The 26,513-nt window shown below is 44.0% G+C and overlaps 2 protein-coding genes across 2 annotated transcripts in view; one reads left to right on the forward strand and one right to left on the reverse strand.

Annotated features, from left to right (window-relative positions):
- The window catches only part of LOC128111682 (phosphatidylinositol-glycan biosynthesis class X protein-like), a 25,253-nt gene extending 16,163 nt beyond the window's left edge, over positions 1-9,090 (reverse strand). Inside the window, exons 1-4 of the mRNA XM_052739908.1 lie at positions 9,038-9,090; positions 7,354-7,859; positions 6,521-6,584; positions 1,846-1,987 (exon numbers count right to left, since the gene is read on the reverse strand). Coding sequence (XP_052595868.1) covers positions 1,846-1,987; positions 6,521-6,584; positions 7,354-7,859; positions 9,038-9,090 — 765 coding nt within the window. The remainder of the gene's footprint in view (positions 1-1,845; positions 1,988-6,520; positions 6,585-7,353; positions 7,860-9,037) is intronic.
- LOC128111978 (centrosomal protein of 19 kDa) lies at positions 7,738-19,483 on the forward strand. The gene is made up of 4 exons (XM_052740584.1): positions 7,738-7,980; positions 12,683-12,760; positions 14,153-14,316; positions 17,639-19,483. Exons 3-4 carry the CDS (start codon positions 14,187-14,189, stop codon positions 17,998-18,000), a joined length of 492 nt encoding a protein of 163 aa, XP_052596544.1. The 5' UTR covers positions 7,738-7,980; positions 12,683-12,760; positions 14,153-14,186; the 3' UTR covers positions 18,001-19,483.
- Positions 19,484-26,513: the final 7,030 nt, after the last annotated feature.

A 26,513-nucleotide genomic window follows, 5' to 3' on the forward strand; every position in this document is an offset into this window, starting at 1 on the left:
ATCTAATTCCTCTTTTGGTCCCCATAGGCACCCACACATACATACACATATCCACACAACACACACACATATGTATACACAACTAAAAATAAAATAAAAGTTTTAAAAAATAAAATAAAAATTATGTGTTTTTTAAAAAGTGCTAAGAGCTCAGCATGGTGGTGTATGCCTTTAATTCCAGCACTTGAGAGGTAGAAGCAGGTGGACTTCTATGAGTTCAAGGCTAGCCGGGGCTACATAGTCAGACTCTGTCTCAAAAAACGAAAACAAACAAAAATTAAATGTTTTAGAACTAAAGCCAGACATGGTGACACATACCTATAATCCCAGCATTTAGGAAGCCGAGGTCTTTTTTGTCTGCGTTGTGTGTGTGTGTGTGTGTGTGTGTGTGTGTGTGTGAGATCAGTCCTTGCCTTCCAACTTATTTGGGACACTGCTATGGTGGCTTCGCTGGCTTGTGAGCTCCCAGCACCCCTCCGATGCTCCTCTCTCTGCCTCCCCTTCCCCCATAGAAGCACTGGATTACAGATGCTTGCTATCAGCACCTGGATTAACGGGTTGTGGGACTTGAATTCAGGCCCTCATGCTTGTATAGCAAGTGCTTTTACTCACTGAGCCTTCTCTCCAGATCCTTAGTTGTTGTTGTTATTATTATTATTTTGGTTTTGTTTTGGAGACAGGGTTTCTCTATGTAACAGTCCTGGTTGTCCTGGATCTCACTTTGTAGACCAGGCTGGCACTGAACTCACAGAGATCGGCCTGCCTCTGCCTCCCGAGTGCTGGGATAAAAGGTGTGCACCACCACTGCCAAGCTCAGAACCTTAATTATTTATTTCAGATCTTTCTACTTTTTTAGTCATTTAGGGCTATGAATTTCTTCTTAAGTAGTTTTAGCAGCCTACTAATTGTGAGGGTGTATTTTCACTTTTCTTTAATTTGCTATTTTTTACTTCCTTTAGAAATATGTTGTTATGCTGGGCGTGGTGGTACACGCCTGGGAACAGTTGGTGGCTATCTGGGAAGGGTTAGGAGGTGTGCCCCTATTGGAGGTGTGTCCCTGGTGTAGGTGTTTCGGTTTCAAAAGCTTCCACCCAACCCCAGCATTGTGCCTCTGCCTTCTGCTTATGGATGAGTTCTCAGCTACTGCTACAGCAGCCGCCACAGACTCTAACATCTGGGACCATAATCCCAATTAAAATCTCTTTTATAGGGCTGGGGATTTAGCTCAGTGTTAGAGCGCTTGCCTAGCAAGCACAAGGCCCTGGGTTCGGTCCTCAGTTCAAGGAAAAAAAAAATCTCTTTTATAAGTTGTCTTGGTCTGGTATTTTATCACAGCATTAGGAAAGTAACTAATACAGACCCAGCCACAAAAAATAAGATGGGGAGAGAGAGAGGGAACATATCCTATGTCAACCTGTGGCCTTCACATGTACGTGTATAGGTATATGCACAAATGCAAGCACACATACACACTAAAAAGTAAAGCAAAAAGCCAGTATGTCTTTCCTGTTAACAAAGCTGAGTACTATTTAGCAATCCTTAATCTTCTTAGATGCAGACACACACACACACACACACACACACACACACACACACACTAACTTCCTTAGTCACTGAACTATGAACTATACCAATGAAAAGCATTCAACTACCTCAGGTTAGTTGGCTTAATCCTGACAATTGTCGCTCATTTATTGAAGAATTCACCTATGCTATTGCAAAAAAAAGGACTCAGAAACTTTAACAAAATTTAAACTACAATGTTGTCTTATCTACCATTTTACCTTAATCTAATCACAGCACTCCTGTATTAATTTCTCTTTAAAAATCCCCCAATAACTGTACCTCTGTTACGTTTCTCTCTCGTAATGAAGCCAACTCATACGGATCCACAAAAAATCCTGTTGGGATGTAATGTCTAATTAAGAGCCGGCAAGTCTGTAAGTCCTCAATGCTTTCTCCAAATTTCACTTTTATTACAAGGTCTCTGTAAGATAAGGGCATTTAAAGTAAATCTCTCCACTCAGTTATTAAATAAGATAGATTAACATTACATCCAGAATAGCACAGACACTATATTTCAAATTCATTGTCCAAAAGTAGATTATCATGTCAAATGAAATACTTATACCATAAGAGATCACCCATTAGATGTCTCATAACTCATGTCAGGAGTCATAGCACAGCATTAATGTAAAAACAGATAAAGGCCAGGCGGCGGTGGAGCATGACTTTAATCCCAGCACTCGGGAGGCAGAGCCAGGGATATTCCTGTGAGTTCAAGGCTAGTCTGGTCTACAGAGTTCCAGGACAGGCATCAAAACTACACAGAGAAACCCCGTCTCAGAAAAAAAACAAACAAACAAAAACAAAACAAAACAAAACAAAAACCCACCACAGATGAGATCAATAGAAAGGAATAAAACCCAAAAGTAGTCACACATGCATTAACATTTCCAAGAAAAGAATTAATATGATTTGACAGGAAACCAATGTCTTTTCAACAATGGTACTGACACTGTAGAAAAAGAGCGATTACTTCATAACCATCTACAAAAATTAACTTAGGTCTGGAGATGGTTCCATGGTTAAGAGAGTGCTGCTCTTCAGAGGACCTGAGTTCAGTTTCCAGTGCCCATGCCAGGTGGTTTACAACAGTCTGTAACTCCAGCTATAGGGGGTCATATGTCTCTCTTCAAGTACCTGCATTCATTCACATATACATATCACAGGTACACACACTTGCATTCACATATACATATCACAAGTATACACACCTATATTCACATACACATACCCACAGGTACACACACAACTGCATTCACATACACATACCCACAGGTACACACACAACTGCACTCACATACACATACCCACAGGCACACACACACCTGCACTCACATACACATACCCACAGGTGTAGTGGGTAGCCATTTTAACTACGTGGAGTGGCCTTAATAATTTCACCAATACACAGGTACACACACAATTGCATTCACATACACATACCCACAGGTACACATACCTGCATTCACATACACATGCCCATAGGTACATACACCTGCATTCACATACACATACCCACAGGTACACACACAATTGCATTCACATACACAGACCACAGGTACACACACCTGCATTCACTTACACATGCCCACAGGTACACACACCTGCATTCACATACACATGCCCACAGGTACACACACCTGCATTCACATACACATGCCCACAGGTACACACACCTGCATTCACATACACATGCCCACAGGTACACACACCTGCATTCACATACTCATGCCCACAGGTACACACACCTGCACTCATGTACACACATTTTAAAACAGATTATAAACTGGGAGAGCCGGTACACACAATCTCAGCACTCAGGCCAATGCAGAAGGATCTCTCCAAGTTCAAAGCCAGCCCAGGCTATTTGGTGAGATCTTATCTCAAAACAAACAAAACAATGATATGAAATGAGATGTGTAACTGCCCCAGCTCTGTCCAGAGGCAAACTCTGGACCACAGTGCAGAGAGGACCCAAGCACAGCATGGTGCTTTTGCTTAAGGAAACAGCAAGACGGGCTGCCAGAGACTGAAGGAGCTGGGAAGTCACAGAACTAAATCCAGAAAGGAGATTATATTAAAAATAAATGGAGGGGGGGGGCTGCTGTTGTGATGTATGGTATGAGAGAAAAATAAATAAAATCATTTTTTTTAAGTTCAAAAAAAAAATCCAACTAGAAATTTCTTGTTTTTGCCAAATGCTAAACATAAACAAGAAGTCCAGAATATTGAACAAAAAAGTGACCAAGGAGCTGAAAAGTAAAACATTCCAAAATCTCATGCATGATCAGAAAGCATTCAAGTTCTGACCAATCAAACATAAACAGAAGCATCAGGGAGTCCCCAACAGGGGACTTAGACAACAGGGGACTTAGACAAATTAGCCCCACAGCGAAGACCACTGTAACTTGAGAACTCAACAAACACCAAGTTGACAGGATCAAGCTGATCAGTGAAAACCTTTACAGGCAGCAGGAGGAGCCCAACAGTCTTGAAAGGAAGAAAACTAAGTCGACAAACATCAGGGCTTTGTCCGGGTTCAGCGATCAATCAAATACGACTAAACATGTCGAGAGCCCAGAAAATATGAGCAACTACCAGAAAACGTCGGCAGGAAGAGGCCAGCGTGGGCCTGCTGCTTTCTGCCTTGTCGTGTGATGTCCTGTGCTACCTTTAGATTTGGTCAGCAGGAAAGCCACTACCAGGTGCGGCCTTCTGGGCTGGTTAGGGTTTTCTGGGGTTTGTTGTTGTTGTTGTTTGTTTTTGTCAAATGAACACAAGCCAAGGTCAGATGGGAGGAGGAAACTTCGACTGAGACAATGCCTACATGAGACTGGCCTGCAGGCCAAGTCTGTGGGGGAGTTTTTTTTAACAGTACAAGAGAGCAAACTGAGCAAGCCATGTGGAGCAAGCCTGTAAGCAGCATCCTCCATGGTTTCTGCTTCAGCTCCTGCCTCCAGGTTCCTGCCTGAGTTCCCTGGGTGATGGAGCGGGACCTGAGAGTCGCTGCGATGAATCAACCCTTTCCTCCCTGTGTCGCTTCTGGTTCAAGTGTTTAATCACGGCACGAGAGACCCTAACTTCAAACCTTATGCCTTCAGAATAAGGAGCCTAAAGAAACCTTTTTTCTTTATGATGGTAAGAAAGAAATGGAATGGCAGGTGACCATTAAAAGTCTTTATATGGGACAGGAGAGATGGCTCAGAGATTAAGAGCACTTGCTGCTCCTGCAGAGGACCCGGGTTTGATTCCCAGCACCCACGTGGTGGGTCACACCAGTTCCAGGAGATCCAATGCCACACATACATGCGTGCAGGCAAAAGATCATAAAATAAAATGAATAAATCTAACGAAAAAATTTAATGTGTTTATAAAGCACCTGCCATGGCTCACATGTGAGTGTCAGAAGACACCTTGTGGGGGTCAGCTCGCGCCTTCCACCATGTTAGTCTCGGGGCTCCCACTCAGGTCATCAGGCTTGGTGGCAAGCACCTTTACCCACTGAGCCATTTAACAGCCCAACTTCATTTTTAATTTTTAAAGACTGGACTGTAACTTCAAAATACGTAAAAATAAAAATTTTAAATGTGTGATTAAAAGCAATTAAACAATGAGTAATAAAAGACCGATGACTTGGAGACAGCCACAGAAAACCATGAAAACTGGAGTATAAAAGAGAAGAAAAATAGTGTAAAAACGAATGAAAAAAATTACTTAATTAAAAAAAAAGAAGAAAAAAGACAGGCAGGTGGGGGCTGGAGAGAGCCAGTGGTTAAGAGCACTGGCTGCTCTTCCAGAGGACCTGAGTTCAGTTCTCAGCACCCACATGGTGACTCACAGCTATCTGTAACTCCAGTTCCAGAGGATCCAACATCCTCACACAGACATACATACAGGCAAAACACCAATGTGCATGAAATAAAAATTTAAAAAAAAAAAAAGGACTTGACAGGGAAGAAGGAACTGAAGCAGCGACCTCGAAATAAAGCGCGCATATAGGAACTGCTTCAGTGGCACCCAGGAAAGACAGAGAAGGACACAGAGAGGGCATACGGCCCCACGTTGTCCAGATTTGATGAGAACTATGATTCCATAAATCCAAGCAGCTCGGCAAACCTCAAGCAGGAAATACACACACACACACACACAACCACACCAAGGCATGTTACATACAGTCACTGGAGACAAAGGCTATCAAAGCGAAAGGTCACACAACGAAGTCAAGAACAAGCCAGAAGGGAAAGGACTTATCCGTCCGGAATTAGCTTTCCGGGAGCAAAATTCTACAAAAAGAAAAAAAAAAAAAAGAGGCAAAATATATTTGATCATAAACAAAATGCTGGGAAGTGATTTTTTTCAAAGACAATTAATTAATAATAATAAAAGCAAAATAAGCCAGGAATCATAGTATACACCTACAATTCCAGCAAGTTGGAAGGCTGAGTCAGTAGGATCATCTTAAGCTCCAAGCCACCCTGAGCTATACAGCAATACTTTGTCTCAAGCAGTGGTGGTGCCCACCTTTGATCCCAGCACTCGGGAGGCAGAGGCAGGTGAATCTCTGAGTTTTGAGGCCAGCCTGGTCTACAGAGTGAGTTCCAGGACATCCAGGGCTACACAGTGAAACCCTGTCTCAAAAAAATAAAAACAGAGAGAGAGAGAGAGAGAGAGAGAGAGAGAGAGAGAGAGAGAGAGAGAGAGAGAGAGGCAACAGCCAGGCTTGGTGGCACACACCTGTAATCCCAGCACTTGAATGAGCAGGAGGATCAAGGAAGTCAAGGTTATTCCAAACTACATAACAAATTTGAGGCCAGCCTGGACTATATGAGACCCTTTCTCAAAACAAACAAAAATGGAAACAATTTTTCAATTTATCCATATTTCAACTATCAATTACTTGTTGTAAATCTTGAGCCAGTATTTTAATATAAGTAGAAATCAATGGGCAACTTACCTGTGGAAACCATCTTTCAAAAATTCTTGCCTCAAAATGATTTCAGAACAAGTGGCCCTTATACCTACAAAAAAAAAATCAAGATGTTAAAAATTAAACATACTAAAAGAAATATTAAATAGTTAGAAAATAACTACTAGAATATGCTTTACTTGCTAGAAAAATCTAACCATCTAACAGCAAGGTAAAATTTTTCAATGCAAGCAGTTTGAGCTACATATAAATCTATTTCCAGTAGTACATCGTGGAGGTTGAGAATATCGTCACTGGAGTTGGATTGTCTGGATCCAGGTCCTAGTTCATCACTTAATAGGTGTGTACAAAGGCTACCTTTCTGGGGTGAGTAGACCTGTGTGTGTGTGTGTGTGTGTGTGTGTGTGTGTGTGTGTGTTGCATCTCCCTTAGAAGTCTGTCACTCAACACACCAGCTCACCCCTTCACCTTTACACGCTGTTGGGGCATTCTCACACCTCCTGGGACGCGAAGGGTTCCCTGGCCTCTCAGCCAGCACAAAGCAGCTTCTGGGGTACCACCCTAAGCATCCCAAGACGCTTCGTGGCTGGACTTGTTTAGTACTTTTGTCACAGTGTGGCCAGTCCCTCCTCGGAAGGACAAAGCCCGGCTCCGACGTCCGGGATGGAATCCCGAGCAAAGATCACAGGGAGGCAGGGAGGGGAGCGACGCACGCGGCCTTTGTTGCTACCCTCCTCCCGCCCCTGGTACCCGTAACACCTCGGCAAACCGCGGGGCTGAGGCGCCACGGCTGCTCCCCACCTCCGTCCCACCTCCGCCCCAGCTCCGCGCGCCCCCTCAGCCGCCCCCCGGCCCTTTACCAGAGCTGAAGGGGGCATCGCTGAGGTCCGCGGCGAGCCTGCCGACCAGCCCAGCCGCCCAGAGGAGCAGCCAGGCCAGGGCGCGGGCAGCCAGGACGCCGGAGCGCCGACGCCCGGGAGGGGCGCGCGTGACAAGCTGCGGGGGCCGAAGGAGGCTGCGCACGCCGCAGCGCGCACTCCCGCCGGCCCGGTGCCGGGGACGGAGCGCTCCGCGGGCAAGTCCCCTAGGACCCACTGAGCGCCCGCACTGGGTTACCACCAGGTCCCCGGGAAGCCCGCCCTCGGCCCCGCCCCTTGCCGTCCCAGCCGGGGCGGGGCGAGAAGCTGCGCAAGCGCAGCCCGCGCGCCCGCGCTGTTGCTGTGGAAACCAAGCGCGCAGTCTTGGGCCCGCACTCGCCGCGTTCAGGCCCGCTTCCGGTCCACAGCCGGATGCGTGCGGACGGTGCCCGCTGCGTCTGAGTTCACCCCATGGTGTTACCCCTGTAGAGAATGGCTGTCGCCTCTTCCTGCAGCGTCAAGCTCCACTCCGCCTCAAAGTCGATATAAGCGCTCCTCTGTGCAATGCGGTTGGATGGAAACAACCCTTTCACTGCTGTTCAGATGTGCACTTCCTGTACTTCTTCACGGGTAAGAAGGGTCGGTCGCCTTGCACTAGTGAGGACATCAGTAAGGAAAACTCGGGTCTGTGCTCGGGGAAATCCGTACCCCTTTAGATGCTGTGGAGAACACAGTCATTGATCCCCGGAAAGAAAAAGTGCCTCCCAGGCGGTGGTGGCGCACACCTTTAATCCCAGCACTCGGGAGGCAGAGCCAGGCGGATCTCTGTGAGTTCGAGGCCAGCCTGCCAGCCTGCCAGCCTGGTCTACAAAGCAAGTTCCAGGACAGCTAGGACTGTCACACAGAAAAACCCTGTCTCCAAAAACCTAAAAGAGAGAGAGAGAGAGAGAGAGAGAGAGAGAGAGAGAGAGAGAGAGAGAGAAAGAGAGAGAGAAAAGAAAGAAATATGGACACTAGCCACTCCCCCACCCCCCCAAATATCCAGGCCACCCTTAATCCCAGCCCTCAGGAGGCAGAGGGAGGTGGGTGTCAGAGTTGAAGACCAGCCTGGTCTACAGAGCAAGTTCCAGGACAGCCAGGGACGTTACACAGAGAAACCCTGTCTCAAAAAACAAAATTAAAAATAAATAAAAAGCAAAACTCTATAGTCAAAGCCCTACACTATTGTCAGTTCTATTCACAAGTGTGGCCATTGGTTTGTGTTTGTGGACCATGTAGTGTGTTTAGTAGTACTTTTTAGAAAGTATGCTAACATCATACTTTAACGAGGTGAGCTGGGAGTCGTATCTGGTCATTGACTCGGATCAAAGGCAGAGCACAGCAATATGAAAAGCAACTCTTATTATGACCTCCTAAAAGTAAAAATTCTCACATCTAGCAGTAGGGGTAAGAATACAGATTATGGCCCTGTATGACAAATCTACTTGGCAACCGTAAAATTTGCATTTTAATTCAGGAAATCCTATGATATAAAAATATACTGTGGTGTGCGTATGTATGTGTGTATCCCTATAGCTAGAAAAAAAGAAGTTAGGTGAATAGTTCATGTTTCCGCCCTCCTTTGTCCCCATTTTCCTGTAATGAACAAATATAAATGCTGTCAATTTCTTAAACAGTGTGCCTGTACTTGTTCTCCAGCAGAACTAAGTCGCAGCTCTTGGGGGCCTTGAGATTCTCCATTCCTACAGTGGTTCATATTATCGCTGTTGGGCCTAGGGTAGAAGAGCCCTAAGCCCTTAGGCCTGAAACCCCCTGAAACTCTTCAGCACCTAGGCCTCAGAGCTTCTGCTGCCTCTACTCTCTAGGGTTTCTGCTTTAGCTGTTGTCTTAGTTAGGGTTTCTATTGCTGTGAAGAGACACCATGACCACAGCAACTCTTTTTTTTTTTTTAATATTCTCAGAGACTCAGATTTTAACAACAACAACAAAATGTACTGGTTGACAAATTTGTACAGATTGATTCAATTATCAGAATTCTTTTTTTCTTTTATTAAGAGATTTTCTATTCATTCTACATAACAACCACAGATTCCCCTGTCCTCCCTCCTCCCAACCACAGCAACTCTTATAAAGAAAACGTTTAATTGGGGCTGGCTTACAGTTCAGAGGTTTAGTCCATTATCGTCATGGCATTAAGCATGGTGGCATGCAGGCAGACATGGTGCTGGAGAAGGAGCTGAGAGTTCCACACTGTGATGTGCAGGCAGCAGGAAGAGATCTGTGACACTTCTTCCAACAGCGACACACCTACTCCAACAAGGCCACACCTCCTAAAAGTGCTGCTCCCTATCCTGGCCCCCACAGGCTTGTAGCCATAACATAATGCAAAATACATTTAGTCCAACCTCAAAAGTCCCCATAATTTATCACAGTTTGAACAGTGTTTAAAAGTCCAAAGTTCAAAGTCTCTTCTGAGATTCATGAAGTCTCTTAACTATAATCCCATATGAAATCAAAATAAAAAAACAGATCACATACTTCCAACCTGTAATGGCACAAGATATACATTACCATTCCAAAATGGAGGATAGGGAGGAAATACTGGACCAAAGCAAGACCAAAAACCAGCTGGGCAAACTCCAAACTCCACATCTCAATATCTGATGACAAAACACTCTTCAGATCTCCAACTCCATTCAGCTTTGTTGACTGCAACACACTCTTTCTCTTGGGCTGGTTCCACTCCCTGCTAGCAGCTCTCCTTGGCAGGTATCCCACAGCTCTGGCATCTCCAGCATCTTGGGGTCTTGAAGGCAATCCAGGCTTCTCCTTCACAGCTTCATGCAATGGCCTCTGTAGGTCCTCCATGTAAGGAAACCCCTGACACATGCCTGGCCTCAGAGGCTTTCCTTAGTCATGTCGGGGTGGGGGAATTCCATAACCTCTTTCTTCTTTCCTTGACCCAGAACCACATGGCTGAAGCTGCCAAGCTCTGCTGCTTTCTGGGACTGGAATATGACCCCCTTGTTCAAATGCATCTTCACCAGCCTTCTGGTTTTGGGGAAGGATGCCTGCACTTCGCTGTCCTGGAACTCACTCTGTAGACTCAAAGGATCTCAAACTCAGAGATTGGCCTGCCTCTGCCTCTGGAGTGCTGCACCACCACACTGGCTCTGAGATTTTCTTTAATTCCTTTTCACAAGTTGGAAGTTTAACTGGGTAGCATCTTGCCCTGAGGTCACTACTCCCTTTATTCCATCTAACATCAGGTTTTCTTTAATCTGTTTATCTCCTTGAGCACAGGACTTAGCTCCCTCCACTTTCTGGTGCCCTTTTCTCCTTGAACTGTACATTTTGTATTTTTCCTTGCTCAGTTTGCTTCTTTTCATTATAAATCTTGTTAAGAGTGAACACTAATAACCACACAACAGGTTCAATACTAGGCTGTTTTGTTATTTCCTCTGTGTGTGGGGCCATCCCACCCCCACTTTTTCCCCAGGGTACTCTTAAGTAGGAGCAGCAGGAAATATTAGTTAGAAGGATAGAGGGGATAGAAAACACAGGATAGCCTCGGGAGGGCCTAGATCCTGTCTCTGCCCTAGGGTATTTATAGAAATGCCAAGGGGTGGAGCAAAGGACCTCCCCCAGCACAGCAAGTGCAGACATCTCAGACACCTGCACTCAGGCCCGTGGTCCAGTCATACTCTCCATGCGGACCTGCGGGGTAAAGCCACGAGGAAACCCAAATGGGCTCCCATACCTCTGTTAACACAAATAATCCAAAACTCTTCAATTTAGCTCAGGCAGATTTTTTTTTCCTGCGGGGTAAAGCCACGAGGAAACCCAAATGGGTTCCCATACCTCTGTTAACACAAATAATCCAAAACTCTTCAATTTAGCTCAGGCAGATTTTTTCTGGACAAGGGCAGAAAGCTGTCACATTCATCACCAAAACACCACAAGAACGGTCTCTAGGCCACTTACTAGCATTCTTTTCCTCTGAAACCTCTTGAGTCAGTCCCCACTGTTCAAATTGCCCTCAGCACCACTGTCTTCCATGTTCCTACTAGTATGACCCATTAAGCCCCACTTAAAGATTTCACCTGCTTTTCTAATCTGGAGTCCACATTCCTCCAAATAAAAGCATTGGTCAGGCCTATCACAGTAATACTCCACTCCTGGCACCAACTTCTGGTTTTATTTATTTATTTATTTTATTTTATTTTTTGGTTTTTCGAGACAGGGTTTCTCTGTGTAGCTTTGCGCCTTTCCTGGAACTCGCTTTGTAGACCAGACCAGCCTCAAACTCACAGAGATCCGCCTGCCTCTCCAACTTCTGTATTAATTAGAGTTTCTATTGTGGTGAAGAGACACCATGACCATGGCAACTCTTATAAAGGAAAACATTTCATTAGGGCTAGCTTACAATTCAGAGGTTTAGTCCGTTATCATCATGGCAGGGAGCATGGCAGCAGGCAGACAGACTTGGTGCTGGAGAAGGAGCTGAGAGTTCAACATCTTGATCTACAGGCAACAGGAAGACATCTGTGACATACTTCCTCCAACAAAGCCACACCTACTCCAACAAGGCCACATTTCCTAATAGTGCCACTCCCTATGGACCTTTAGGGGCCATTTTTATTCAGACCACCACAGTTACCTACTCTCTGGAACCTTCCATTGTCTTCTTGGGGCTGTGACTACTACCGCCAGGATGGAGGCTGCTATGAGTGTGCCAATTTTACCATGTCTTCTTTGTGTCGATAGCTCAGTCTGGTGTGCTAATACTAAAGATCAAAAGCAGGATGGAAAAGGCCGTTTGAAAAGCCTTTTAATGACCCGCTGCTGAGTCACCAGGGTTACTGCCCCTCTGGCTTGGGTGAACATAGGATTACCAACACTCACTGAGGCTTGGGCCTGGTGTGCCCTTGCTTTCCAAAGCCTGTGCAGGCTGGCTGGAGTGCTCATGATGGCTCTCTTCAGCTGTGGTTCTTCTACAGTATCCTCAGAGAAACAGTAAAGAAAGGAAGGAAATCTGAGTCTGTCCAGTTACAAGGAAAGGGGCTGCTTGGCTTACAGTTCCCCACTCCAGGCAGCGAGGTGTAAGAGAAGGGCCTGCGAAACCACTGCCCTGCATGATCTCAATCATTCACAGAAAGAAGCTGCAACACAAACTAACAATTCTAGTAACAGCTCACAGTCCTTCATATTATTTCACAATGTGTAACAAACAGCACTTAACTCCTGCCCCAGTGCCCCAGGATAATGTATAGGAACCTTAGTTTATATTAATACACAGCATTAAACAAGTATTACCCTTATTGTGTTCCAGATATGTGCTAAGAGCTTAATGAAAATGGACACACTTCTTGACTTCCTAGAGCAAGTAGACTAACAGGGAAGATAGATGGTAAGTAATGATTTTAAAAATAACCTCTTGATGAAGAAAAGAATTAAGACAGTGGGGGGGGGGTAGATCTGGTCTAGTGAACTGTCGTGGGGAATATTATTTCAGGGTGTGTTACTTTTGTTTATGTTGCATTTGTTTAACTCTGTGAAGCTGTGTTACTGTGCCTGTCTAAAACACCTGACTGGTCTAATAAAGAACTGAACGGTCAATAGCAAGGTAGGAGAGAAAAATAGGCAGGACTGGCAGGCAGAGAGAATATACAGAAGGATAACTCTGGAAGAGAAGAGCACTTGAGAAGGAGGAGAACTCAGGGGCCAGCCACCCAGATACACAGCAAGCCACGGAGTAAGAAACAAAGAAAGGTATACAGGAATAGAAAAGGAAAAGCTCCGAAACCAAAGGTAGACGGGATAATTTAAGTAAAGCTGGCTAGAAACAAGCCAAGCTAAGGCCAGACATTCATAATTAAGAATAAGTCTCCGTGTGTGATTTATTTGGGAGCTGGGTGGCGGCCCCTTAAAAAGAGCAAAAACAACCAACAATAGTGAACCTCTCAGTATAAAATGTTTATCTAAGCCAAGCGGTGGTGGCGCATGCCTTTAATCCCAGCACTCGGGAGGCAGAGCCAGGCGGATCTCTGTGAGTTCAAGGCCAGCCTGGACTACCAAGTGAGTTCCAGGAAAGGCGCAAAGCTACACAGAGAAACCCTGTCTCGAAAAAACCAAAAAAAAAAAAAAAAAAAAATGTTTATCTAAAAGAAAAAAGTGCTGGGGATGTAACCTAGCTGGCAGAGTGCTTGCCTAGTGTGCATGAAGCCCTGGGCTCCATTTGTAGCACCCCAGAAACCAGGCTCAGTAGCACATGCCTATAATTCCAACACTGGGAAAGTAGAGACAGGAAGATCAGAAGTTTAAGATCATCCTCCACTACATAACAAGTTCAAGGCCAGTCGGGGCTAGATGAGACACTGACTCAAAAAAGGAGAAAGTGTGAAGGACCATAATACCTTGCTATTGACAGAGGTGATTCAGACGTCCTTTAACTGAAAATCCAAATGGTTCTGTAGGTCAACTGTTGGGCTCAGGTTCCTGTGTAATCTCTGGTAAGAATGCAGTACACTAAGGGGTCCAGACCAAATGGCATTACCTAGCTCATGTGGGAACGAACTGCATCCCAACCAAGCAGAGACTCAGAGATCCAACAAACGAGGCTAGCCTGGGCCAAACTGAACTTCCCAGGTAGCCCTCAAAGTCTTGAACTTCATTAGCTGAGCAAACAGTTCTGGGGCTAAGATCCACTAAGGAGAAGGAGAAGGCAGATTTATTCAATACCCAGCTCCATTCAACCTGTCTTTTTCTGGAACTTGTTATACAGCTATCCCATTTTTATCAGATTTCCTTCAGTTTACCCTGAATTTTATGTGAAAATGAAATGTGTTGCCAAGAAATGCGGAATTAGGTTTCAGCCCCCAGCCATCATCTTAATATATGACAACGAAACCCAGGGAAAGAGTCGCCAGCGCATCATGCCAGTCCGAAACTTCTCCAAGTTCTCAGGTACCCCTGTTTTATCTTGCCACCTATCTTTTAAATTTTATTTTTATTTATTTATGTATATGTGTCTGTGTGAGTGTTTGCCATGCACGTGGTGTCTACAGGGACTAGAAGAGGACATGAGATCCCTGAAGCTGGAGCTCCAAGCCTGTGAGTTGCTTGATTGGGTCACTGAACTTGGGAACCCTGTAAGAACAGCAAGTGCGCATAACCATTGAGCCATCTTTCCAGCCCTTGCCTCCTGTCTTAAATATTCTTCAATCACTTAATAAAAATAGCCTGACGGGGCCGGGCGGTGGTGGCGCACGCCTTTAATCCCAGCACTCGGGAGGCAGAGCCAGGCGGATCTCTGTGAGTTCGAGGCCAGTCTGGACTACCAAGTGAGTTCCAGGAAAGGCGCAAAGCTACACAGAGAAACCCTGTCTCGAAAAACCAAAAAAAAAAAAAAAAAAAAATAGCCTGACGGGGCTGGAGAGATGGTTCAGTGGTTAAGAGTGCTGGCTGCTATTCCAGAGGTCCTGAGTTCAATTCCCAGCAACCAAATGGTGGCTCACAACCGTCTGTAATGAGATCCGGTGCCCTCTTCTGTCTGCATGTATCCCTGCAGGCCAGAACACTGTATGCATAATAAATAAATAAATCTTTAAAAAAAAATAGCCTGACATAATCAGGTGTAGTGGCATATACCTATAATCCAAACACTTTAAAGAGGCTGAGACCAAAAAATTGAAAATGCAAGCCTGCATAACTTGAGATAATCTGTCTAAAAAAACAAAAAGTTCTGTTGGGGAGGGAATGTAGAGCACTTACCTAGCATGTGCAGGGTCCTGGATGCAGTCCCCACTGAGAGAGAAAAGGAGAGGGAGGGACAGAGAGAGAAGAGAGAGGTATTTAGTTTCATGCAATGGAATGAGAGGTTCTTCAGAGTTAAACTTAGGTTTAAATCATGACTTTATCAGGGACTAGATTGTTACCTTGATGAAATCACTTATTGTTTATAAACTTCAGTTCCTGTGCTGGTATTTTTGTGTCAGCCTGACACAAGCTAGAGTCGTTTAGGAAGAGGGACTGTCAATTGAGAAAATGTCCCCAACAGATTAGCCTGTAGACAAACCTGTGGGGCATTGTCTTGGTTAGTGATTGATGTGGGAGGACCCAGCCCACTGGGGGGGGTGCCACCCCTGGGCAGGAGGTCCTGGGTGGAATAAGAAAGGCTGAGCAAGCCAGTAAGCAGCACCCTCCATGGCCTCTGCAATAGCTCCTGCCCCCAGGTTCCTGCCCTGTTTAAGTTTCTGTCCTGACTTCCTTCAATCATGGACTATGTCATGGAAGTGTAAGCCAAATAAACCTTTTCTCTCCAACTTGCTTTTGGTCATGGTGTTTTATCATGGTCATAGAAGCCCTAACTAAGAGTTTCCTAATCTATTCTTTTTAACGGTTAAAGAATTGGTGATTTAATATTTTAGAATAGTTATGAATTAAATGATATACTACTGTTTAATAATACTAAATTTCCTTCTCTCTTTCTCCAAATGTTTTTTACTTGTAGACAGCATTTTATTAGTGTCACACGGCTGCCTTTTAAAAACTATGCCATTTTTTTTTTTGCCAGGCATGCATGCCTTTAAACCCAGCACTCAGGAGGCAGAGGCAGGTGGATCTCTGTTAGTTCAAGGCCAAACCTGGTCTTCAGAGTGATCTCTAGGCCAGAAAAGGCTACATAGTGAGTCTCTAAAATAAATAAAAATTATGGCATTTTTCTTCCTTTGACAGTTGAAAGTTTTTAACATCCCCCAAAGTAATTTTTTAGTTAAGAAAGTAAAAAAGAAAAGAAAAAAATCCATATTGTTCTCTCCACACCAAAGCTAAGTTTATTTACTTATTTAAAATGTTTTATTTAGGGTTTAGAGAGATGGTTCAGCAGTTACAAGCACTTGCTGCTCTTGCTGAGGACCTGGGTTCAGTTCCCAGCACCCACCTGGTGGCTCACAGCTATCCTCTAATTCTTCCATGTGATCCGACACCCCCTTGTGGCCTTTGCTGGTACTGCACACACATGGTACACATACATTTAGGCAAACATACATATAAAATTAAAGGCATGGTATTAAAAGCATGTGACACTACCAGCCAGCTATTTTGGGTATTTTTTGAGGCAGGATCTCTCTGTCACCTCAGCTGGCATGAACTCATGAATATCCTCCTGCTTCAGCCTCCCTAATGCTGGGATGAGAAGCAATTATAAACATGTACCTCCATATCATCCAGTTGTGTTTTTTGTTTATAAGTCAGGATCTGGTTAAGTAGTCCAGGCGAGCCTAAGACAGTCTGTCTTCCCAATTCTTCCAAATGCTAGGATTACAGGCGTGTGTGTGCTATGTGACAAACGTTTCCTAGGGAGACACAACATATTTATGTGTATTTATCTCAGATAGGGAGCCCATGACAGACCAGAGTGTAAATACCACTGAAGTTCAGTCTGGTGAACCAGTGAGCTTTAGAGGGTTCCTTATAGGAATATGGGTGAGGGGTTGCTCACAGGAGCAGAAATGACTCAAAGACAGCTGTGTCACTCACACCTGGCATGAGTGACAGCTCACAAAGCTGGAGCACACCGCACTGCCTGCAGGCAGCTCCCAGGTGGGAGAGCGTCCTTCCCGGGGGCCTCAGTTGGCCGGAGCCTCTTTTAGGCAGCTGCACTTGTTTTTGTTTCTTTTAGGTGGTCTGGCTGCTCTCAAGGGTCTTTTGTGCCGCTTGGCTCCTCTGAGAGTGGCCTGGGCAGTCTTGTTTATTCCAAGGAAGGAAGGATGTAGTGAATCTGGTCAGTTTTAGGGATTTCCTGGAGTTGTTCTGAATCATTTTCTTTTTGTCTGAAGGAGCTTGCCTATAGGATGGAATGCTTGTTTTGTTTTGTTTTTTGTTGTTGTTTTGTTTTTTAAGCTTTCTTTCTTTGTTTATTTGTTTATCTATTTATGTATGTATGTATGTATGTATCTATTCATTTATTTATTTATTTATTTTACATCCCGGCCACAGTTTCCCCTCCTTCCTCTTCCCTCCCCCTTCCCCCACACCAGGTTGTTATGTTTTAATCTCAGAAAAAGTAAATAAATAAACTGCTACATAACAACATGATTATATCCCATGAAACTCAATTTACTGTAAAAGAATAGTTCTAAAGAATAATAATTGATTTCCATAAACCTCTTTAGCTAGTTGGCTACCTTGGAGCTAGTGATCTCAGGGTTTTGGTCTGTCTTAGTCCTTACAGTAGTTTGTGGTAGGTATGATCTGTGTGTTTTATGTATGCTTTTCTCCCTCCTAGATTGTACCCGAGCTGCTGAACAACTAAAGAATAATCCACGGCACAAGAGTTACCTAGAACAGGTGTCCCTGAAACAGCTGGAGAAGCTGTTCGTCTTTTTACGCGGTTACTTGAAGGGACAGAGCTTGGCAGAAACCATGGAGCAGATTCAACGGGAAACAACCATTGACCCCGAGGAAGACCTGAATAAACTGGATGACAAGGAGCTGGCCAAAAGGAAGAGCATCATGGATGAACTTTTTGAGAAAAATCAGAAGAGAAAGGATGACCCCAGCTTTGTGTATGACGTGGAAGTTGAGTTCCCTCAGGATGAACAGCTGCTGTCCTGCAGCTGGGACACAGAGTCAGCGGATGAGTTCTGAGACCTCCTGCTCCATGTCTCCACAAAGAACAAAGATCGGTCCTAGAAAATGTGTAAACACTAATGTACATATAAAACCAAAACACTTGCGTGTGTTGTGTGGGTCTATGAGAAACACAGAAGAACAGTGTGGGAATGCTCTGTAAGGAGCTGGCAGTCTAAAGGGAAGGTAACTCAGAAACGTGTAAACAGATATTTTAATAATATTACTCAGGAGAGAGACTAGAGCCAGGTTTTCAGTGAAGGCTGAAGAGGGTGAGAACCTGGATTATGGCTCCCAGAATAGCAAGGAAGACTTTCTCTCAGCAGAAAGGGTCCTGTGCATGGCCCTGGAATGCTACAGATGTTTTTGTAAAAATCTGGATGAAATAAAGGGGGAAGGGTGTAGTAAAGAGTCACGACATAGAAGATTTTGGGAAAGAGTGAATAATTATAGTTTGACAAGATTGGAATTAACCTGTGTTCATTATGTCTCCCTGTGTATTTGACTCCGGGGTAGACAAAAGCACCTGCAAAATGCCTCACAGTGCAAGTGTAGGCAGTGTGACAGACAAAGGCAATTCTGTCCCCCCACGATCAGGAAATGTACACTAAAGTTACTCTGAAACCAGAACCACTTCCTGTGAGAGGCTGGTTTATACGGTGGGAAGTTCACCCACAATGAGTGAGCAATAGGTTCTCCTGTCCAGACCTGCACAGGAGTTAGATGTGCACTGATCTGTTTAGCACGGCCACTGTGTGCAGATGTGTTTGTTCTTACTAGACTATTATCTGATTGATAGAAATCATAGGTTTTCTACAAGGGAACTCTTACTCTTTGAATAAAGCTGGAGCTGAGTGTTAACTCTTACCAGTTTTTCTTTTCCTCCCTTTTTTCTTTCCTTCAGTCTGGTGTTTTGGTTGCCAGGGGTTGCTGATTTGTGAAAGTTAGACAAAGGATCGTGCTTTATTATGGCATCTTCAGGGGTATATCAATAACCTCTGTTCCTATCCCCCCGACCTCTGTCCCCTTGTCTTCTTACTGACCCCCTTCTTTCCAGTCACCCTCTTCTGCTTTCATGTCCCCTGTGTTCTGTTGCCTTCTGTACCCCTTAAAGTTCCTTCTCATAGTGCCCCTTTTAGTCCCCCACCCCAGCACATCCATACCCATATAAAAACCTAGATTTTGGCCAGGTGGTGATGGTGCACGTCTTTAATCCCAGCACTCAGCAGTTCGAGGCAGGTGGATCACTGAGTATGAGGCCAGCCTGGTCTACAGAGTGAGTTTCAGGACAGCCAGGGATACACAGAGAAACCCTGTCTCAAAAACAACAACAACAACAACAAAAAATAACATAGATTTTTGGTGTTGTTGTATACGAGAGAAAATGTTGTATTTGTCTTTTTGAACTTTTATACAGCATGATGTCCTTTTCTCTCCATTTCCTGTAAATATCATAATTTCATTTATTTAAGGCTAAATAAAATTGCATTGTGTATATGTATACATTTCCTTTACTGTTTTCTCTATTAATGGATATCTAGGCTGGTTTCATTTCCTAGCTGTTGTGAATATAACAGCTGTAAACATGGATGTTTGAGTATGTCTGTAGTTGTTGACTTAGAATCATTTGATTCTTCAAGGTCTTTTGTGCTTTCATATGAATTTTAGTACTGTTTTTTCCTACATCAGTAAAGATCGTCACTGGAATTTTGATAGGGACCACATTAAATCTTTAAATTTCTCTCAGTAATACAAACATTTTTCCAATATTAATTTTTCTAATCCATAGGCATGGGCAGTCTAATGTTTTATTTTTTTTCAGTGTTCAGTGTTCATTATAGAGTTCTTTTACCTCCTTAGTTAGGTTTATTCCTAGGTTTATTTCTTTGTTTCACACATGAATACGATGTGTTTAGATCATCTCCACTGCCCACTCCCCAGCTCCACCTCCTCCTTGACAACACCTCCCCAAATCTCCTTCCCACCTTCATGACTTCTGTTTGTATACCACAGAGTCCAGTTAGTGCTTTCTGTGTGCCCATGGGTATAGGGTGCCATCCACTGGTGCATGGGCAACCTACCCCGGGCCACACCACTAAAGAAAGTGGACTCCCCTCCCCCAGTGGCTGTCAGCTGCCAATGGCCCCTCGGCTGAGGGTGGGGCGTGATTTATTTCTTCCTAGGCAAGTTGGTTATTTGTATGTAGAAAGACTAGTTATTTTGTGTGTTGATGCTTGGTATAAGGGTTTTCTGGTAAAGTCTTGGGGTCTTTAGGAATCTTTAGGGTCATGTCATGGGGATGAATTGACTTCTTTGTCTCCTTTCTGCCCTAATGAGCTCTCTATTGCTGTGATGAACACCAGGACCAAGAGCTTGGGGAGGAGAGGGCGATTTCATCTTACAGAGTTAGTCAATCATTGAGGAAGTCAGGGCAGGAACTTGAGGCAGGAACTGAAGCAGAGAGCATGGAGGATCTTCACAACTTGCTCACCTTCCTGTCTTTTTCTTTTTTGTTTTTGTTTTTGTTTTTTGGGGATAGGGTTTCTCTGTGTAGCCCTGGCTATCCTGGAATTCACTTTGTAGACCAGGCTGGCCTTGAACTCAGAGATCCGCCTGCCTCTGCCTCCTCAGTGCTGGGATTAAAGGTGTGCGCCACCACTGCCCGGCTCAGCTTCATTTTTTTTATACAACCCAGGACACCTGCCCAGGGGTGGCACCACCCACACTGGGAGGGGCCCTCCCACATCTATCATTAATCAGGAAAATGCTCCACAGACTTGCCTACAGGTCAGTCTAATGGAGGCATTTTCTCAGTTGAGGTTCCCTGTTCACAGCTCATCCTAGCTTGGGTCAAGTTGACAAAAAACCTAACCAGCACACTCTCCTCTCTGTTCCCCTTTTCTGTCGTCTTTTCTCGCAGCTTTACTGGAATCTCAAGCAGAGTTGGTTCCTGTTGTAGACTATTAGTTGAAGATGTGTTACATTTGTTTATTCTGTTGAACATTTATTTAATGATGCAAAGATACGTTGCATTTGTTTAACTCTGTGAAGCTGTGCTACTGTGCCTGTCTAAAACACCTGATTGGTCTAATAAAGAGCTGAATGGCCAATAGTGAGGCAGGAGAGAGAAATAGGCAGGGCTGGCAGGCAGAGGGAAATCTGGGAAATATAGGAGAAATCTGGGAAGAAAAGGAGGAAAGGAGCAAGAAAAGGAGAGGAGGACATCAGGAGCCAGCCACCCCACTATATAGCCAGACATGGAGTAAGAAGTAAAGAAAGGCAGACAGAAATAGAGAAAGGAAGAAGTCCAGAGGCCAAAGGTAGACGGGATAATTTAAATTAAGAAAAGCTGGCCAGAAACAAGCCAAGCTAAGGCCAGGCATTCATAAGTAAGAACACATCTCGGTGTGATTTATTTGTGAGTTAGATGGCAGGCCCCCCAAATAACCAAAGGAAAAAAAAATCCAACTGCAGGTACCATTGTCTCATTCCTGATTTAGAAGAAATGCTTTAACATTTCCCCCACTTAGAATTATGTTGACTATAGGCTTGTCATATGTACCTTTATTTTATTTTTATTTTTTTCTTATCTGAGCAAATAGCCAGTATTTACTTCAGCATTTGAAAAGCCAAAGGCAGACAGTAAGCACACTATTTATTGCAAGTGGCAAGGGTGATATGTGTCATTGTTGTGTTGTGATATTTTCCTTTATTTCTAGTCTCTTTGGGGCTTAATCATGAAGGAATGTTGAACTTCGCCAAAGGCCATTTCTTTACTGAACTGGTCATGTGATTTCTATCCATTTATGTATTGTATTACATTTATTGAACAGCATGTACTAAATCAATTGCATCCCTGGGATGAAGCCAACTTGGTTATATTAGGTGGTCTTTCTGAATGAGTTTTGAGGTATTTTATTGAAAATTTCTACATGTATGTTCATGGAAATCTGTCTGTAGTTTTTTGTTTGTTTGTTTGTTTTTAAAGTTTTATTATGTATACAGTGTTCTTTCTGTATGCATGCCTGCAAGCCAGAAGAGGGCACCAGATCTCATTACAGATGGTTGGGAGCTACCATGTGGTTGCTGGGAATTGAACTCAGGACCCCTGGAAGAACAGCCAGTGCTCTTAACCTCTGAGCCATCTCTCCAGCCCCAACTCTCTAGTTTTATTGTTGTTGTGTCCTTATCCAGTTTTGGTATCAGGGTATCAGGCTGGCTTTATAGAATGGTTCTGATGCTATCCCTTCCCTCTCTGTGTTTTGGAGGCGTTTGAAAGATACTGGCATTAGATTATCCTTAAAGGTTCAGGAGAATTCAGCAGTGAGTCCATCAGGTCCTGGGTTGTTGTTATTGTTGTTTGTGGGTACACCTTATTGGTTGATCTCATTGCTTGTTATGGATGTGTTTGTGTTGTTTATGTCTGCTTGATTTAATTTTGCTGTACCCTGTGTATCTAAGAATTTATCCATTTTCTCTACATTTTCTGAGTGGTTGTTTTTGGGGGTTTTTGTTTGTTTGTTTTTATATGGGTTTCAGGATTCTGTAATGGTCCTCCTTGATAGTGCATGTTTGGGACAGAAAAGAGTGTTCTTCAGATCAAATGAATGCTCTTTATTTCCTGGACACCTGACCTCGGAAACTTTCAGTTTAGCACGTTTGACTGAGACTGCTTCCTCATTGCTCATGACCTTGTGAGTTGTAGCCAAATATAGTTTGGTTCTAAGCCTCTCATCTTAGAACCAGAGCCAAAAAATCTATGATTGCTACTATTAAATATTTCTTAATTACATTGTCCTCTCCCCAGTTCTATGTAGGTGCTAGAGAATCTTCATAGTTACACTAGATTCTCTACTCCCCCAGCATTAGTTTTAGTGTGGTGGCACCTGCCTGTACCCCAGTGCCCTGCACTAAGGCAGGAGGATCATGAGTTCAAGACTAGCCTACCCTACACATTGAAATCCTGTCTTCAAAAACAAGACAAAAGTATCTTTTATTTATGATAATGAAGTACATCAATAGAGTAGGTGAATTAAAATTTATAAAATAATACCACACTGATATGTACAATTTGTGTGTATGTGTCTATGTATCAGTTATTAAAAAAAAATTGAACTGATGATTTTTGGCTGTAATCCCAGCACTTGGGAGGCAGAGGCAGGCGGATCTCTGTGAGTTCAAGGCCAGCCTGGTCTACAAAGTAAGTTCCAGGACAGCCAGGGCTTGAAAAAAATGAGAGCAAGTTAGGGAAGGAAATAAAAAATGAAATTTTAATATAATTCTCAAGGTTCATTTTCTCCCAGACCTCTAATCTCTTCTCCCCACTTTCCTCTTTTCTCATCACTCTCCACAAATCTACCTCTCCCTAAAAGTGGGGTTGCCAGTAAATGTATCAACTTATAGTGATTGCCCATGTTTTAAATTTTATGAATGAGGTGAAAGGTAAGACTGCCTGTCTTCTCAACTATTCTAGAGCATTGCTTAGAAGCTTCACTAGGGATTTTTCCCTGGAGCTTAAGACTGAACCCAGCACTCTACCACTGACCTGAACCCCAACACTAATCTTCTATGAAATGACTGCTTAACTTTGCTATTTACATTTTTATTAGAGCCTAGGTACTGTGCATTTATATGTTAACTTGAAGATCTCTGTCCAATAAAGAAGATAACCATGGAGAACATGGTTTATTTTCCTATAGCCATTAACCACTCTATATCTAACCTAAAAATCATTTTAACAACTTTCTGTGAATGCCTGTAAATTCTCAGTTCTTCAACATTATCTGAATCAAAACAGAAAGGAAAAGACCACATAAAGTTGGGAGAGAAAATGGAGGGAATAGGGAAGGAATAGAACACACACAAACAGGAATATTAAAGTATTTAAGCCAGACTTGCCTCTTTTTCTCTTCATTAACTAGTTAATACATTTTTTTTTTCAAGACAGGTTTCTCTGTGGAACCACCTTGCCTGTCCTGGAACTTGAGTAATCTGTAGACCAGGCTGACCTCGAACTCACAGAGATACACCTGCCTCTGCCTCCCGAGTGCTGGTTTTAAAGGCATGTGCCCTGACCTCCTGGCCCAAGTTATTACATCTTCATATGTATTCATTTTATATTTATATGAGTTCTTAATTTTTTTTTTTTTTTTTTTTTTTTTTTTGGTTTTTTCAAGACAGGGTTTCTCTGTGTAGCTTTGCGCCTTTCCTGGAATTCACTTGGTAGCCCAGGCTGGCCTCGAACTCACAGAGATCCGCCTGGCTTTGCCTCCCGAGTGCTGGGATTAAAGGCGGAGTTCTTAATTTTTAAATTGCATTTGTGTATGTGTTTGTGTGTGTGCACATGTGTATATGAGTGTGTATGTTCGAGTGCAAACATGCTTGTATAGAAGTCAGAGGACAGGGCTGGAGAGATGGCTCAGTGGTAAAGGGCACTGGCTGCTCTTCCAAAGGTCCTGAGTTCAATTCCCAGCAACCACATGGTGGCTCACAACCATCTGTAATGAGATCTGGCGCCCTCTTCTGACCTGCAGGGATACATGCAGACAGAACACTGTCTACATAATAAATAAATCTTTAAAAAAAAAAAAAAAGAAGAAGTCAGAGGACAACTTGCAGGAATCCTTTCCTGTTACCATGTAAGTCTTGGATCAAACTCTGGTCATTGGGCTTGGTGGCAGGCGTCCTTTCTCACTAAGCCATCTTACTGGCAGGCGCACACACGCACACACACACACACACACACACACACACACACACACACACACACAAAATGGGTCTAACTGTGTTGTCCAGGCTGGTCTGGAACTGCTGGGCTTAAACAGCCCTTCTTCAGTCTCCCAAGGATCTGGCATTACTGCAGTCAACCTGAGTGTTAACCTTGTTCTTTTGTGACATAGTCTCATGTAGCCCAGGCTGGCCTCAAACTCACTGTGTAGTCAAGGCTGGCCCTGAATTTCTGCTCCTCTTACCTCAACTTCCTGAATACTGGGATTACGGGCATGCACCGCCACACCTAGCTTGTGTTTCTTTCATGTGTGGAGACCAGGGGGCAGCCACTGGCAGCCAGTTCTCTCCTGCCACGATGTGCTTCTTGGACCTTGAGCTCAGGTCATGGAGCTTGATGTGAGGTTCCTTTACCCACTAAGACATCTCACATACCCCTTTCTAATTGCAATTTTAAATTTATTTGTTTATTTATTGGTTTTTCAAGACAGGGTTTCCCTGTGTGTAGCCCTGGCTGTCCTGGAACTTGCTCTGTAGACCAAGCTCGCCTCGAACTCACAGAGATCTGCCTGCCTCTGTCTCCTGAGTGCCAGGATCAAAGGTATGTGCCAACACTGCCTGGCAAATTTTATTTATTTTATTATTTAATGTGCATGAGTGTTTTGCTTACATGTACACATGTGCACCACGTGTGTCTTGTGCCCTTGAAGATCTAAGGCCTTGGATCCCCGGGACTAGAATTACAGACGATTGTGAGCCACCATATGGGTGCTGGGAATTGAACCCAAGTCGCATAAGAATAGGTTCTCTTAACCACTGAGCCAAACCTCCAGCCCCACCACACTTTTTTTAAGATAGCATCTCACTCTACCTCAGGCTGTCCTCAATAGTCCTCAAAGTGCTGGAAGCTGAGAACCACAACACCCAGTACACCACCACCACCACCACCACCACCACCACCACCCCCCTCAAGACAGGGTTTCTCTGTATGGCTCTGGCTGACCTGGAACTGGCTCTGTAGACCAGGCTGGCCTCGAACTCACAGAGATCCGCCTGCCTCTGCCTCCCGAGTGCTGGGATTAAAGGCGTGTGCCACCACACCTAGCCTGCGTGCAGCACATTTTCATCATAAGAAAAGCAGGATGTTTATTGCTGCTAAAACGAAAAGTGGGGGGAAAAAAACTACCGTCAGAGGGCAGTATTTGTTTTTTAACTTATCAAAGACACCTTCCCCTTGGCAGCAGAAGGATGTAAGCAGTGTGTTTTGTCACTTATGCCTTGGTTAACATCCGTGGTGAGCCTTTCTCGACCTTTGTCACCTTTTAATAACCTTTTTACGGTGCCAGGATATCTGGTTAGAGTCATTCTTTATTCATCTGATTTATTTCAAGCACTGACAAGATGCCAAGTGCTGTCCCCAGTAATGGAACACAGAGGACAAACAGCTCACATTTCATTAAGGAGAAATGTCAATAAAAATATCATATGGCCATAAGTGCCATGCAGGTTAAGTGCGGTGACATGAGGTCAGTGTCCACTGCCATCATTCCCTGCTGCAGAACCTGAAAGGTCAAGGAGGGGAAGGTTCAGGCCTGACAGAGCCACTGTTTGCAAGTTATGGTTTCTCACAGGAAGGATACTGCACGGCCGAGTCACACTTCATGGGAATTTACGATCAATCGCTTCATGCCTAAATCCAAGTTGATCCTTGTAGTTTGGAGTTCTTTCCCTCTGACTTCATTCACAAGGCTGAAAACCTGTCACCCCATGTGGAAGGGACCAGCAGTTCTTTCTGTCCTTCCAAA

Source organism: Peromyscus californicus, unplaced genomic scaffold (assembly GCF_007827085.1).
Source record: "Peromyscus californicus insignis strain IS unplaced genomic scaffold, ASM782708v3 Scaffold_16__1_contigs__length_79575227, whole genome shotgun sequence".
In the NCBI taxonomy this organism is placed as follows: Eukaryota; Metazoa; Chordata; class Mammalia; order Rodentia; family Cricetidae; genus Peromyscus; species Peromyscus californicus.